This window comes from Telopea speciosissima, chromosome 7 (assembly GCF_018873765.1).
Source record: "Telopea speciosissima isolate NSW1024214 ecotype Mountain lineage chromosome 7, Tspe_v1, whole genome shotgun sequence".
NCBI classification, from domain to species: domain Eukaryota; kingdom Viridiplantae; phylum Streptophyta; class Magnoliopsida; order Proteales; family Proteaceae; genus Telopea; species Telopea speciosissima.
Window position 1 is genome coordinate 62,449,331 of NC_057922.1, and position 14,890 is coordinate 62,464,220.

General features: G+C 39.2%; 2 protein-coding genes and 1 long non-coding RNA gene across 3 annotated transcripts in view; 2 read left to right on the forward strand and 1 right to left on the reverse strand.

Moving 5' to 3' along the window:
- The window catches only part of LOC122669067, a 38,399-nt gene that overhangs the window by 6,370 nt on the left and 17,139 nt on the right, over window positions 1-14,890 (forward strand). The window contains exon 2 of the long non-coding RNA XR_006333961.1: window positions 12,417-12,682. This is a non-coding gene — a long non-coding RNA (uncharacterized LOC122669067). The remainder of the gene's footprint in view (window positions 1-12,416; window positions 12,683-14,890) is intronic.
- Window positions 202-1,597, reverse strand: LOC122669064 (heat shock factor protein HSF30-like). The gene is made up of 2 exons (XM_043865701.1): window positions 1,262-1,597; window positions 202-1,183 (listed from the first exon to the last, which is right to left on the reverse strand). The coding sequence occupies exons 1-2, from the start codon at window positions 1,595-1,597 to the stop codon at window positions 266-268; spliced, it is 1,254 nt and encodes a 417-aa protein (XP_043721636.1). The 3' UTR covers window positions 202-265.
- Window positions 8,772-12,679, forward strand: LOC122669062 (DEAD-box ATP-dependent RNA helicase 47A). Its single transcript, XM_043865699.1, has 2 exons — window positions 8,772-8,965; window positions 10,639-12,679. Exon 2 carries the CDS (start codon window positions 10,691-10,693, stop codon window positions 12,359-12,361), a length of 1,671 nt encoding a protein of 556 aa, XP_043721634.1. The 5' UTR covers window positions 8,772-8,965; window positions 10,639-10,690; the 3' UTR covers window positions 12,362-12,679.

Here is a 14,890-nt window from a genome sequence, read left to right on the forward strand (position 1 = left end):
AGACCTTTTGACATTTATACAGAAAGAAAGAAACCCATCTCTCTTGATTCCTCCTGTATCTTCAACCCTTTTCCCTGCTTTTGCTGCTGTAGAGGAAGTCTTGTACTAGATCAGTTCACACACAAGGCAGATTCATATATAATATAAACAAGGATACATAAATGAATTTCTAAGGGCAACACAACAGTAACTGTGACACATTGAGGTTCCAATCAACGTACCCCAACAGATATTGGAAGCACAGAAGAAGATGGAAATGCTGACATCAAGACCAGGAACCTGCAATCTGCAATCCATCCAATCCAACCTCGTTTGAGGTTTTATTTGACACCAGATATCCCATTTGTTCCACTAAGTCTTCCACATTTCCACCCCAATTGGCCGGTTGGACAACCAATTCCTCAACTTCCACATCAATTTCGGATGGATTATTCCCTAATTCTATTTCTTCTCCTCCTCCTCCTGCAATCAGATCCTCATTCAGCAATTCCTCCCACGCTAAATCAGTAGCACCTGTACCCAAATCCGGATCGCTATAACTGGGGTTGACATCAACCTTCACGCCCTTAATTGCTCTGTTCGGCCCATTTTCAATGGCTGCAGAGAACAAAGTCTCGATATCTGATTCAACGGTGGGCACTTCTTCCTGGGCTCGACCGATGAAACTCGGAAATTGGGGAGAACTTATGGCTTCTGCTGCTACAATCGCTGATGCAGTCTCGTCCTGTAAGTTTTCGGTGCTCCGGCTTGGAGGTAGTCTTCGTTTCCTACCAATGCCGCCGTTTCTAAGCTCTCCGTCCTGCTCGTTTAGCTGAATAAGTTGTTGCACAAAAGCTGGGTTCTTGAGAGCCCTACACAGGAAAGCCATCATATGTTGCTGCTTCCTCTCTGTACCTTGCAGACGTTCTTCGATGGTAACGATTTTATCTCTGGAGGACTGTTGCTGCTGCCTTAGCTTCACAATTTCCAGCATGAGTAGGTTACGGTCCCTCTTCAATCTCTCTTTTTCGGCTTCGAGACCGTACCTGCCCAATTCAACACAAGATCCTAGTCCTCCTTCTTGATGTTGGATGTTCTGATTGACATGTCTCCTTCTCTTGATGGTCTTCAACAAATGCTTCTGTCCTCCAAGGAACCCTTCGCTGGCGAATTCCCATCTATCAGGATCAACCTTTCTGAAACCCTGCAGAGAAGGAGAGAATCAAAATCATCGAAGAAGGGGGAAAATAAAAGAATGATGGAATTTGAGACAACTACATACATAAGTGTTGAGCTGACGAATAAAACTGGAGAAATTGCTGTGCTTGAAGTATTTGGGGAGGAGAGTACTGGAGAACATGTGGGAATCCCAAACGACGAAGCTATTTCCAGCTCTGCTCCAGGACACGATGGAATCAGTGGATGGATCTTCCACCATTTCGAATGTCTTGGTTAGGAAAGGAGGAGGTCCAGTGTCATGCAAACCCTCCATTGGTTGAGGTGGAAACGCCGGAGATGATAACGAAGACGATGAAGGCGACGAACCACCGCCATCGCCACCGCCGACAATCACCACTTCCTCCTCCTCCTCTTCTTCTTCAACCTTTATCCGTTCCATGGCGTTGTTTCTTCTCTTCTCTTGCAACGACCGACGACGAAAGGTTATGATGAAGAAGACCAGCTCAGAGCGTGAGTGAATCAGAGAGAGAGAGAGAGAGAAAAAGAGGCGTTTTGTTTTCAGTCAATTTGGCGAGGGAAGAAGATCGATTAGGTGGAGTGGATTGGTACCAGTGAATTTAATTGAATAAAGGGGTTAGAAAAGAATAGTTGTTGGAAGGGAAAGAGGGAGAGAGAATGCGTTTATATACAGATGGAATCGAAATTTCTGGACACTTGGCCTTGGGAGTGAGAGAGTGAGAGACTGAGAGAGTGAGAGAGATATTTTAGAGTGAGAGAGTGAGAGAGTGAGAGAGTGAGAGAGTGAGAGAGTGAGAGAGTGAGAGAGTGAGAGAGATATTTTAGAGTGAGAGAGAATAGGAGCGAGAGACGAGGCCACATTACCCTTTTTCTCAGAAATTTCTGCCACTTGTATGGCCTTTTCTCTTCCCAAATCAAATCTTCTTCCCCCAGTACACACTTTACCAGATTGTCCCTTCTCCCATGAGGATGACACTTTCTAGAAACTTCTTGACACCGCAACTCCCCCTGGGACCCATCGGGCTAGCTCTCAAGTTTCCAGCATGTACGGGTCCGGACCTTGGTTTGAGGAATTGGTATAGGATTGGCCAAATCCGTCAATTCCATGGGTATGACTATTTGTTGATCCTTTATTGGTGGATTGGTATAAATAAGGGTAAAAATATTTTTTTAAAAATTATGTTTTAAAAAATAAATAAGGGTAAAAATCGATCCGAATCAATATCAACCACGTCTGGATTTTTGAAGATCCACCTGAAGGCGTAAAAATTCATTGGATGTAAATAGATTTTCAAGAGAAAGAGAAGTGTGGATAGAAAAGTGAAACATTTCAAAACAAAATTGATGACTAAGGGATACACTTAGAAAAATAGTATTAATTATGATGAGACTTTCTAATTAGTGATAATGATTGAATCCATCTGTATTCTATTATCGATGATGGATTCAATCATCGATCATTACATACTATGATTATGAGATATGACAGATGGATGTACATACCGTTTTTCTTATAGACATCTAGATAAAGTTATATACATGGATCAATCAGAAAGTTTTTTTTTTTTTTTTTTTCTCCTTAGAGGAAGAAACACAAGGTGTGTAGATTGTTGAAGTCCATTTATGAACTGAAACATACTGTTAGGAGTTGAAATATTCGTTTTAATCAAACAGTCAAAAAATTTGAGTTTGAACAAAACATTAATAAATCATTCATTTACAAGAAAATCTGTGGGAATAGTGTGTGTTTCTTTATCCTTTATGTAAATGATATATTGCTCATTGGGAATAATATTGGAATTACTTTCATTTGAAAAAAGTATGGTTATATCCAAGGCATTTTCAATAAAAGATCTAGGTAAAGCCAATTACATCCTAGAATAAAGCTTGTGAGAAATCGACCGAGTCCTGCTCTGGACTCTGAACTTTGGCCTTTCAGTTTTAAGCCTCCATCAAAGATGTAGTAGTTCACGGTATTGGCATCGGTATCGATTGTCACCAATACTAAATATTGATATCGAAATGATATTATTGCGTGCTTGTTATAATTCATGATTTCTAATGTTTTTCTTATTATTTTTTTTGTTTTGTTTGTTTACTTCATTGTAAATTTTCTTATGAGAAAATAATTATTAACTTTTTTTTATAAATTTTATTTTATTGAACATTTCTGATTAGTATATTTGAATATTATTGAGTGAGGAAAATAATCCAACCATAAGATGGAGTGGAGTCCTCAATGGATATACTATGATTACCAATACTTAAAATACTATTACTATATTGGTAAAACAAAAATCATGAATTTTGCAATGGATGTTTTTCAATATTTTGTATCAATAAAATATATATTTTTTCTTTCTAATTGTTTAGATAAACTTCTATTGTAATATTTGGAAGTTTATTTCATAAATTCTCATCATCTATTAATGAATGTCTAAAATACCCTTCTCAATACTTGTTTCATTCGTTGATTCCTCTTCTTCAAGTTTGTTTGAACTTCCAAAGGAAGACCAGTCCACAATGCCAAAATGCAACAGTACTAGGTCTTGGTGTGTATCACACATTATATATTTTTTATTACCTTACCAATATGCGCATGACACGTATGCTTAAACCTAAGCATAACCTAAACCACCTGTCTGGTATTTTTTTCCACACCTTTCCCCTTTTTCATGGCTCCATTCCCCACCCCCACATCACATTCATCTAACCTTTTTAAAATAAATTGCAAGCATGTGTTTCATATTTGGGCTTTTTTTTAGGATCTTCAAAGAGGTTGATCATATTGTCGGTCGGTTTCACCTTCAATGCGTGATGGATAATTGACTTAAAGTCACTGATAGGGTTGAGCCGGACCTTTTAAAATCCCAGTTTAATCTTGAGTCCTCTTAATTAGCTGGGCCAGGCCCAACCAGTCATGTTTTAGGGCAAAAAATATCCAACTTTGACCTGCCCTCAGAATCAGACCGGGCTGACGTTGATTGGCCTTGATTATGGGGCCGGATTTTTTAAAACCCCAGGTCAATCCTACGTCCTCTTAACTCAGCCCAAGCCCAACTTCTTTTTCTCTATCCAATAGTATCTTTAGGCTTTGTGATTCCCTGTTAGTCTATCTTTCTCTCTCCTCCTTTGATAGGGATTATTATCTGCTTCATTTCTCTACCCTGTCCATTTTCCTAAGTTCCTCTAATAGGGGGGGGGGAGAAATGACCACCCTACCTCCTGTTCGAACTCACTGCCCAGGTGGGGTCCACTCCCCTATTAGAGGGACTTGGGAAAATAGACCGGACAGGAAATGGAGCAGATAATTTTCCCCTTTGATAGCACCTTGAATTTTTTTTTTTTGCATGTCGATAATAAAAAGTGAGATTGTTCTATCTTGTATCTGTATCGGATAAATACAAATCAATCGTATTAAATACGTATCGTATCAATATCAAACGCATTTATACTTTAATTGTGTTGGATTTTTTTTTTTTATGAACCAGGAGATACTGGGGCCCTATGTTTATCAGGGAGTTTCCTCTCACGCGAGTGGCCCCAAGGGGGGTAGGCGTTGAACTCAAGACCTTCAGCTTCCTTAAGCTTGTGTTGGATTTTTTATAAGTATTGTTATCTTTCTAGAGTTCTAGTTTGGGTAAATTGCATAGACACCCCCTGTAAGTATTCAATATGCCACGGACATATCATACTTGGTCAAAATATCGACCTTCCCCCTGATGTTAAGCAGGGTTACCACCCAGAGTTGAAATGTCTATTTTACCCCCTTAGTTATTTAAATAAAGGGTTTTTATCAAATGCCCCCCTAAAAATGCCCATTTGTCCAAATGCCCCCTTACAACTTTTCTAATTGTAAACTCTCTCCTACTTTCAAAACATTGTAGCACTTTGGTCCAATCCGTTAGTCTGAGACGTTAAAGGTTAGTTTTAGGGAATCTAATGACCAGAATGCCCTTCTAATAAAAAATTCATCAAATTGTAAGAATAAAATGACCAAATTGCCCTCACCTTCCCCAAATGTTTAGGGTTTGAAACTGAATTTTTTTTCCCAAATCGTTTAGGGTTTGAACCCATCTGGAAAGCAAGAGATTAGATAATCAATTTCCATCCTGTATGGGCAGTTGGTGATTCCAATGTCATATCCTCTTATCCTTCTTTATCTTCTTCTATTCTTCTTCTTCGTTATCTATTCAGCAAACCAGGTCAGTAATCAAAATTCAGTGCATACTCTATATAATTGAATCTGGTTTTTCTTTTCCATTAACCAGAGATTTCAGATCTGGTTTCATACCTAGCAATCGCACCTTGTGTCCCATAGCATTTTGTTATCAAAATCTGATTTTGCTGTTGAACAGCGAGAGAAGCAAGTCCCAACTGAGTGAAAAGACTCCACTTCTTTATCCTCATGTTTATTATCTTCTACTTGCAGAAGAAACCCTACCAGATGTCATAACAAATTTGAATCCCATGAGTCAAGTTTTATTTATACATAACGCGCAGTGATTCTGCTCCAGATTTCAAACTCTTTACCTCTCTTCTCATCGTTCCTTCCAAAGATTCCCAGGTTCTCTTCGATCTCATGCCATTATTTCTGATTCCGTCTCTGTTTTCTGTCAAATTCGTAGTCTGGTGGGTTCAATCTTCGTTTTCCCTTTGTGACATGATTTATTTTCATATATATTTTTTCCTTTTCGTAGTAGTCTTTTCTTCCATCTTCGGGAGATTTTATGCTACAATTAGATGCTAAAACCCAGAAGAAATCCGATTAAATATATATGTAATGTAGTGGCTGGAGTCACCTTTAACTTGAAATTTCTCAGTTGATTTTAAAATCTAGGTTCTTGTGATTTTGAAGCAGAAACCCTGATTTTTCTTCCTGTTTGGTTTTGCTATTGGAAACTTATATTTTGATAAACTTTGGCCAAGCTTTGGTCCATTAACTTAAATAGCTTGAGGATAATGTGATTTGTGGAAACAAAGGTGATTGGGATTGATTGAAATAGAACTTTGGCCAAGCTTTGATCCTCTTTCTTGCAGCAGAAGGATCTGGTTGTGCTGCTTACAGATCTGAGAATCCAGGACGACGATGAGTCTGAATTCTTAAACCCTAAGAGTTTCTGGGTTTGAGCGTAGGAAAGAGATGATTTGGAATCCAGTGCCCTAATTGCTGAAGATATGTTGTTGAGAGCTGCAAATGATCTTGCAGACGCCATTGATGGTGGAGCAAGAAAAAGGGTCAAAGTGGGAAAGGAAATGGAAGATAACTGAGGGGTAGTTTGGTCATTATATCCTGTCAAGGGTAGAATGGTCAAAAAAATCCAGCCGTTTGCACCTAACGTTCCATTCTAATGGATTGGACCAAAATGCTACAATGTTTTGAAAGTAGGAGGAATTTACAATTAGAAAAATTGTAAGGGGCATTTTCAGGGGGCACTTGACAAAAACCCTTAAATAAAAAACCCTAATTCCATCATCTTCTCTATTCTACCGAATACCACCGTCTTCTTTTCAGGAAATGAAACCCAGAAATGTTCATTCTTTCTTTCGTTTTTCTAAAATCAAATTAAGGATCTTAAAAGTTACTCTTATTTCTTATACCGAATTACCTCATTGTACATCAAGATCGATGGCATAAACATCAAATAGCTGAAACGATGGAGCGATTATTTATCCAAAGAACGAATGCAATTATACACAACTTAAAGATTCTTTTGTAGCGAAAAAAGCACAGGAACTTTATAGATTAACAATACATACCATTGAAGCTAGAGTTCTCGTTTTAGATTTTATCTAGTAAAACAGCAACAAGAAGAAATAGAAGAAGAGAGACAGAGAGAGAGAGAGAGAGAGAGAGAGAGATTGTGATTGAAAAAATACAGGGACCTGTGAAGTAGAATCTAAATTTATCTATTACAAGTTACAATAAACGATTTGGAACCAAGTATGGGATGTCCGTGACATATTGCATACTTAGGGATGTTCGTGAAATTTCTCTTTTTTTTTTTGAGTAAATTACTTGTCCCTCCCCTCGACTATGTTCTAATGATAAACCCCTCCCCTGGGTATTGAGTAATAATTCTCCTCTCCCCTGCATTAACAAGATTCTATCAACTGTATCCATTCCGTTAATAATGACTGTTAAGTGATGACATCACCTTAAATATATTCATTTAAACCCCAAACTACCCTTATATTTGTGATATTATAATAATACCTTTGAGCGAGAGGACAGGCTCACAGCACCATCATCTTCTTCCCCATTTCTCGATTCTTCTTCCTTCGTCTTCTTCATTCAGTTTTCTTCCAAAAAACACAGAGAGAGGGAGGGAGAGAAAGAAAGAGAGATGGATACAAAGGGGTTTGAAATCGGCTTCTCTGGTTTTCAAAAGCAAGTAACGTTTTCAGAGTTTGCCCAAAAAATAAAAAGGGTTTTCAGACAGCATGTTTCTTCTTCGTTTGAAGAAGAAAGAGAATGAAGCAGTGAGAGCATAAGAGATCCAAAAACTCAGAGGCTTTGGGATTTGCTATTTAGGATTTCTCCCATATCCTCATTGAACCCTTCTCAAAACAACAATCTATGTTGTAGGAAGAGATGAATGAGAACCACAATCACTGCTCATTCCTCCTATTTTTTTGTAATTTCTTCCTTTCTTAGGGTTTCAAACCCAATTCGGTGAAGAGGAATTTGGATTCAGTAACCTCTTGCATGTTTTGACTTGGGATTCCTATGTTGATAGAGGTTAAAGCCATGATTCCCTCCTTTTGAATCTCAAAAAATTGCAATTTTTTTGTCATTTTTTTTTATTAATGTCTCTGCTTCCGTTACAAGAGTTTTTCCTTTACATTCTGGACACTTTGCCTCTATCTGATGAAAACCTTCTTGGGTTTTCAGTTATTGTGGACGATTTCAACAATGGGGTTTGATTCGTTTGAAGCGGCTTATGGTGCGCAAATGCTTGAAGTTGAGTGGGATGATTCTTCTTTGAATCCATCAAAGAACATGGAAATAGCCTCACGACACAAGTTCTCTAAGAGGTAGCTGATTCTATCAGAATTTGTTCACTTTATCTCTTCTTTTTTTATTTAATTTTGGAAGTATTTCGTTTTGGGTTTGCAGGTTTTGGGGAAACATCTGGGGAAGGTGAGGTCTAGCTCTGTGGGTTGCTTCGGTTGCGATCTTGATTGGGGTTGGTGGGTTTATGATATTTAAGATTTGGAGGAGGAAGGAGGAAGGGCATCGGATATTCAAGAAGAAGGAATAGGGGCTGTTTCAGCTCATCATCTTCAGTCTCTCTTGTCTGAAGGTTGCAGACGATAGAGCAAGGGGAGAGAAGTTAGAATATTTTTAGACAAACTATGAAAGGGTAATATAGTCTTTTCCCATCACTTAACAACCATTTTTAACGGAATGAATACGGTTGATAAAATCTTGTTAATGCAGGGGAGGCGAAAGTTATTACTCAATACCGGGGGAGGGGTTTGTCATTAGAGCATAATCGAGGGGAGGGGGGAGTAATTTACTCTCTTTTTTTTTCCGTACCCGAACCAACCCGACAGTCGGGTTCAAGCGTTCCTCTGTATGAGCCGGTGAGGCTGGGAATGGATAGGTTTTCCTTATTTTTGTCTGTATAGGAGCCTCGGCCTCTCTTACAGACTTCGTCTTCAAAGCAATTGGAGTCGTAGGTTTCAGAAGATGTTGAACCACGTTTGATTCAAGGATTCCATCTTTCTTTCTCTTTCTCTAAGGAGGCGAAAAGAAATTCTGGGTAAGCCACCACGTAACTAGGTCAATCTGGACTCTCGATTACTCTGTTTTGTCCCTCTTTTTCATGGTGGAAAGTGTTTTGAAGAGATTTTCTAACATGTAATTATTATTATTATTATTTTTTTTCATTTTTTCTTGTGTTTTATCCACAGCTCCTGTTATCTTAATCTGTACAGAAGCTGTTCTGCGGCTGTCTCCTTTGTGCTAAACTAGGCAACCTACAAATTGGATCATTTCTCTATTGTTATTTATCATATTCAAAAGCTAACTTGGCTAAAATGTTGGCCTTCTTTTCCACTCTTTGTCAGGTGTTGGTTTTAACAAATTCAAGGTTTACAGTGGACATTGTATTATATTCAAAAGTTCCTATTTTCTGACTTGATCATAGACTGTTGAAACTCTGTACCGTTTAGTGTTAAACTATAGAAACAATAATTTTGATGGTTTCTGTTTGAATTGGTATTGCTGTTATTTTCAGAGATTGTTATGATTTTTCTTCAATGGTAATTGTAACTTTGCTGTAGGTCTCTTAACTTAATGTGAAACTTTTATCTTTTCAATACATTGGCTGACAACAACTTAGGGCACCTTTCCTATTACTTGAGGTAATAAAATAATGGTTTTAGGCTTTCGTTGGGGAAAAAAAAATGGATTGGACCATTTCGCATTTGAGATGTTTCACAATCCCCCACCCCTTCTGTTATTGGTGCTTGTTTGTATTATGGCAAATCATTGTGTGAGATACTTTGAGTTCCCTCAACTCATGCTACCATTGAAGTATTATAGAATTTTTCTTGTTTCATTCTGTAAATCTAAAGTGTACTCCTGTTAGAAGTTAAACACATCGTGAAGTTATGGTTACAATAAGAGAATGTAACCCCCTTTTCTATGGAAGTTGGAAACTTTTTTGAAAACAAAATCCTTGTTATCGATCATCTGATCTCTTGAGGGTGACAGATTGCCAATAGGTTCAGTCTGTGAAAGGAACTTGAATTTGTGAGACATCTTTGAGCTTTTCTTTTCTATCCTTTCCTTTCACTATGGCTGTTTGCAGCCCAGTATTATGCAGGTTTAAGCAATCTTGGACATGTTGAGAGACCCTTCTTGTATGATTCAACTTGTTATATCTATGGAATTATCAAGAATTCAAAATCAATATGGAGCATCTCTCCAGCGGTGGTGAGCTGCAGATTTTGAAGGAAAGCATTCATAGGAATTTAGAGGGTGTCAAGCCCTCATGGACCAACTTGTCATCAAGAATTGAAGACCTTGTTTTGGGGGCTTCTATTGTTTGTTAATGCTGGTCCAATTGAGCTGAGATTAAATGGAATTTAGCCTCTGGATATAATCAGCAAGGGTGGTTATTTTTATAATGCAAGCCTCTTTGCCTCTTTTCCTTTTATTAATTTGTGCGAAATTTAACCATTTCATGGATGGAATTTGAACTGTATCTACTGATTCCTGAGTTTGGTTTTGAGTTATTGAACATGATAAACATTTTAATGGTTTCTGTTCTACTTGTCTTTATGAATATGTTTGTGTGTGGATTGAAAGCACTTGCTTATTGCATTACTAACTATGGCATATCATCTCCTTTTCTTTTGTAACTTCTTTTGCAGTTTGAAGTGGAATCTGTTCACCTTGCTTGATTAAGGGGTTCCTCTTAGGCACTGACTTCCTTTCATTACTTGTAGGAACTCTTATGAACAAGTTATGTAAAGACTAATTGGGTGAAGCCAAGGAAAAATGCCCATGTTGATATCAACACGGTTAGTCCTTTTTGTTGGAGATTCTCTACCATTAAACAAATTACAATGTATCTCAAGGACAGCTAGGATTCATTCTAGTCTGCAGCTCCAGAGACGGGTTGATCATGACAATGGGCCCCTCACTCTTGCAAGCCTTGGATTTAAGTGTGAAGTTGAGACAGCAAAGAAAGATGAGACCAACAAACTTGGGGAGACAAGTCTTCAAGCCTATAAGAGTCAAGTAAAGGCAGTGAGAAACAGTGTAAATAAAGATGTCAGGGTGAAAAATCCACTTGAAATTGAGGCTGCTCCCTTTTCTGCCAAGACATTTTCCATGTTGGGTTTGTCACCTTTGGTGATTGAGCGGTTAGAGAAGGAAGGCCTTACTGTTCCGACTGAGGTTCAGTCCACAGCAATTCCCACCATTTCAAAGAATCATGATGTCATAATTCAATCATACACAGGTTCAGGAAAGACATTAGCATATCTCCTCCCCATACTTTCAGAAGTTGGTCCATTGAAGAAGAAGTTTGATTATGAAGAAGAACCTGTTAAGAAAACTGGTATAGAAGCAGTAATTGTGGCACCTTCCAGGGAACTAGGTATGCAAATTGTGAGAGAAGTTGAGAAACTGTTGGGACCTGGAGACAAGAAGGGAGTTCAGCAGCTGGTTGGTGGTGCCAACAGATCAAGACAGGAAGAAGCTCTGAAGAAAAATAAGCCTGCAATAGTTGTTGGAACACCTGGACGGATTGCAGAGATCAGTGCGGCTGGAAAGCTGCATACCCATGGCTGCCGTTTTCTTGTCTTCGATGAAGTTGATCAGCTCCTTTCCTTCAATTTTCGTGAGGACATGCATAGGATATTGGAACATGTGGGTAGGAGATCTGTTCCGGACCCATCCAGTGGCCCACAAAGCCCAATGTCTAGGCGGTCTGAGCGTCAGACTATTATGGTGTCAGCCACAGTGCCATTTTCAGTGATACGAGCAGCCAGAAGCTGGGGAAGGGACCCTCTGCTCGTCCGAGCCAAACGTGTTGTACCACTTGAGTCTGTTGCTGCTTCTGGACCTGTTCCTTTGTCTGGGCCTACTTCCAGTTCCACATCAAACACTGTAACTCAAGGAGTAGTGGAGAGCTTACCACCAGGCCTGAAGCACTATTACTGTGTAACAAAGTCGCAGCATAAGGTTGATACCTTGAGGAGATGTGTCCATGCACTCGATGCCAAATCTGTCATTGTTTTCATGAATCACACCAAGCAGCTCAAGGATTCTGTTTTCAAGCTAGAGGCTCGTGGGATGAAGGCTGCAGAGCTTCATGGGGATCTGGGCAAGCTTGCCAGGTCAACAACTTTGAAGAAATTTAAGGCTGGCGAGGTAAGAGTGCTAGTGACGAATGAGCTGTCAGCGAGAGGGTTGGATGTGGCAGAATGTGATCTTGTGGTTAATCTGGATCTGCCCACTGATTCAGTTCATTACGCACATCGGGCTGGCCGGACAGGTCGGCTTGGACGAAAAGGAAATGTTGTAACTATATGTGAGGAGCCAGAGGTGTTTGTTGTGAAGAAACTGCAGAGGCAACTTGGTGCTCCAATTTTTTGTTGTGAGTTTACAGAGGGCAAGCTTGTTGTGTCCAAAGAAGGAGAAGAAGATACCTTGAAGAGGTAGTTCTTTGATGAGACCTTTCATGTTTCCTTCTCAAAATTTATATATGTTGGCAAAGACTATGTTCTCTCCTTTTCTCATACGGAGGTCTCATATCATCTATGGTGCAAGCTCACTGCAGTCTAGATGACATACCATTGGCCTAGAATCAATTTCTGATGAAGCAAGGTGCGTATTTCTCTCCAACTTGTTTTAGGTTGCTTCTTGGAGAAAAATGTGAAGTATATGCGGAGTACATGTTACTTGGAAACGGTTTTCAGTCTTCTAATGTATCAGGGGAAGCAAGAAACTGCAACAAGGTTTTCAGTTTTTAAATGTACACATGTTGGTGGCCCTTATTGAAGGAAATGGTCAGTACACCATTGTGTAATGCTGTTGCATACCACATATACGAATGCATCTGCATAGGTAGCACAGATCGATTCTGCGCACTCTGATTTTCAGTCCTCACATGTATGCATGGTATTATATTAGTGGCTCTACTGAATATTCAGTACACTGCAAGATTCTCTTGCAGAATACATGTACAACTGCTTTTGCATTGGTGGCCTAGGTTGAATCTTTAAGGCTTACCAGGCAGTATTACATGTTCATTCAACTATGATTAAGGTGCACATAGCCAGTACTCTTCCACAATCAGAGTCCACACATGATTTACTAAACATCAGATCTAATCTTAGTGTAGGTAGTTGGACACTGCAGTTGGCCTAGCTTGTAGGAATGGTGTGGGCAACCATATTAGAAGTGAAGGTGGGATTCAATGACCTGACTACCGTTAATAACGTATTTGGTGCTATCTTCTAGAATTCAAACTTTCATATTGAACTCCTTTTTTTTTTTTTTTTTGTGTGTGTGTGTGTGGGGGGGGTTGGGTTTGCTATACTACTTGTGTATATAGTTGATGTTTGAGTTCCCAACTACCATATTCCCATCTTTACTTGTCACAGTAACATTTAGAAGTTTCAGCTTGTAACACCACAAGGATTTTAAACTCAGACACCACCAGTGCCTTGAACTTAAATGGAAGCCAAACATTTTTAGTGTAGGTCTGCTTCCATACATGGCTCGGGTGAAAATCTTATTTTTTAAAAGGAGTCCTGTGATCCCAACAATGAGGATCAGGAACTGAGCTGGAGACAGTTTTGAGGTTGCTGTCAAATTCAAGTTGCATTTTCTCTGCTCCTCTCATGGCCGGATTCTTCACTGGAAAATACAGTTCAGCCAAGGATGCAGTGTTCTTTCCATCCTCAGATCCTGAAGCCAGAGTTTCCTAGTTATACAGGTACCCTTTTCCCACTCCACCTGAACTAGTACTCACTAACCCTAATGTTCTTCCTAGTTTCATTCCACCGAAACTTTAAAACCCATCTGGCCACTTATCCCCATTAGAAGAGGGGGAACTGCCTAATAATAGCAGTGCAAAGGAGCTTTTGGCTTCTAATGAGCTTGATATTGGTCCTCTTAATGTCAAACCAATCACTCAGCTCCCTCTCCCCTTTATTAATTTGGATGATTATGAGGATTTGAGTTTTGCCCCGTTGTTTGGACCTCAGGTCCTCTGCCTCCTCTTCTTTGTATGTGTTTGATCCTCAGCAGACACTTTGGTAAAAGCATTAAAGATCCTATTGGTCAGAAGTTCAACCAGAATCTTAGCATGGCCTCTGTTTTAACTCTCCTTCCGCTGTCCGAGAACATCATCTCCTCAACTCTGAAACCCAGACAGGCTGTAAGAGAAAGAAGAGAGAAGAACTTGCTGTTGATCACCAGGAGTCCTCTGAGTGAGACGTTTCGTCATTTCTGCCTTGACCTCATTTCCCAATCTAAGGACCCAGAAGACCTTGGAGCAAACATGAAAACCTGGGTGTGTGAGATGACAGCAGAGGAGTACCATAATACTTCCCTCACTAAACATATGGTTTGCGCTGGGGAGCATGGTGGTTCAAGCTTCAGGCAGAGGGAACCCTCCCTTTATCAGAATCAGGCTAACCAATTCCTATTATCATTTCTCTGTTTACAATTTCTTTATTGTCTTTTTAACTGTATTCATTAGTGTCTCTACAATTATATAATCTAATAGGAAAGCCCTTCTTCGGGAATCCAAGTATGCTCATCTGAGAAGATTATCCTCAGTTGGAATGTGAGAGGGATTCAGAGTTGGTGAAAGCTTGAGGTCAGAATTCCACCTTAAAATGTTTTGCAAGATTACATAGGAACTGGGTTTTGAGTGAAGAAAGTTCATTTAATTTCTATGATTCCATATGAAATATATAGAATTTGCTATTAACTCCAAAGAACCAATTACGATCCCACTAAGCAACAGAGCCAGATTCAAGCAAAGATAAAAACAGGTCAATCTAGGAGTTACAAGAAAGGAACTCAGTTCTCAAACCAAGAGGCACTGTAGACCATATTCTCTTAGTAAATTCACAAGGAAAAATAAAAAATTCCAAATGGAAACCGAATAATCTGTAAACTGATAAACCAAATAAAATTTGAATCAAAAGTTATAACACACGTAAAACTCTTTGATTT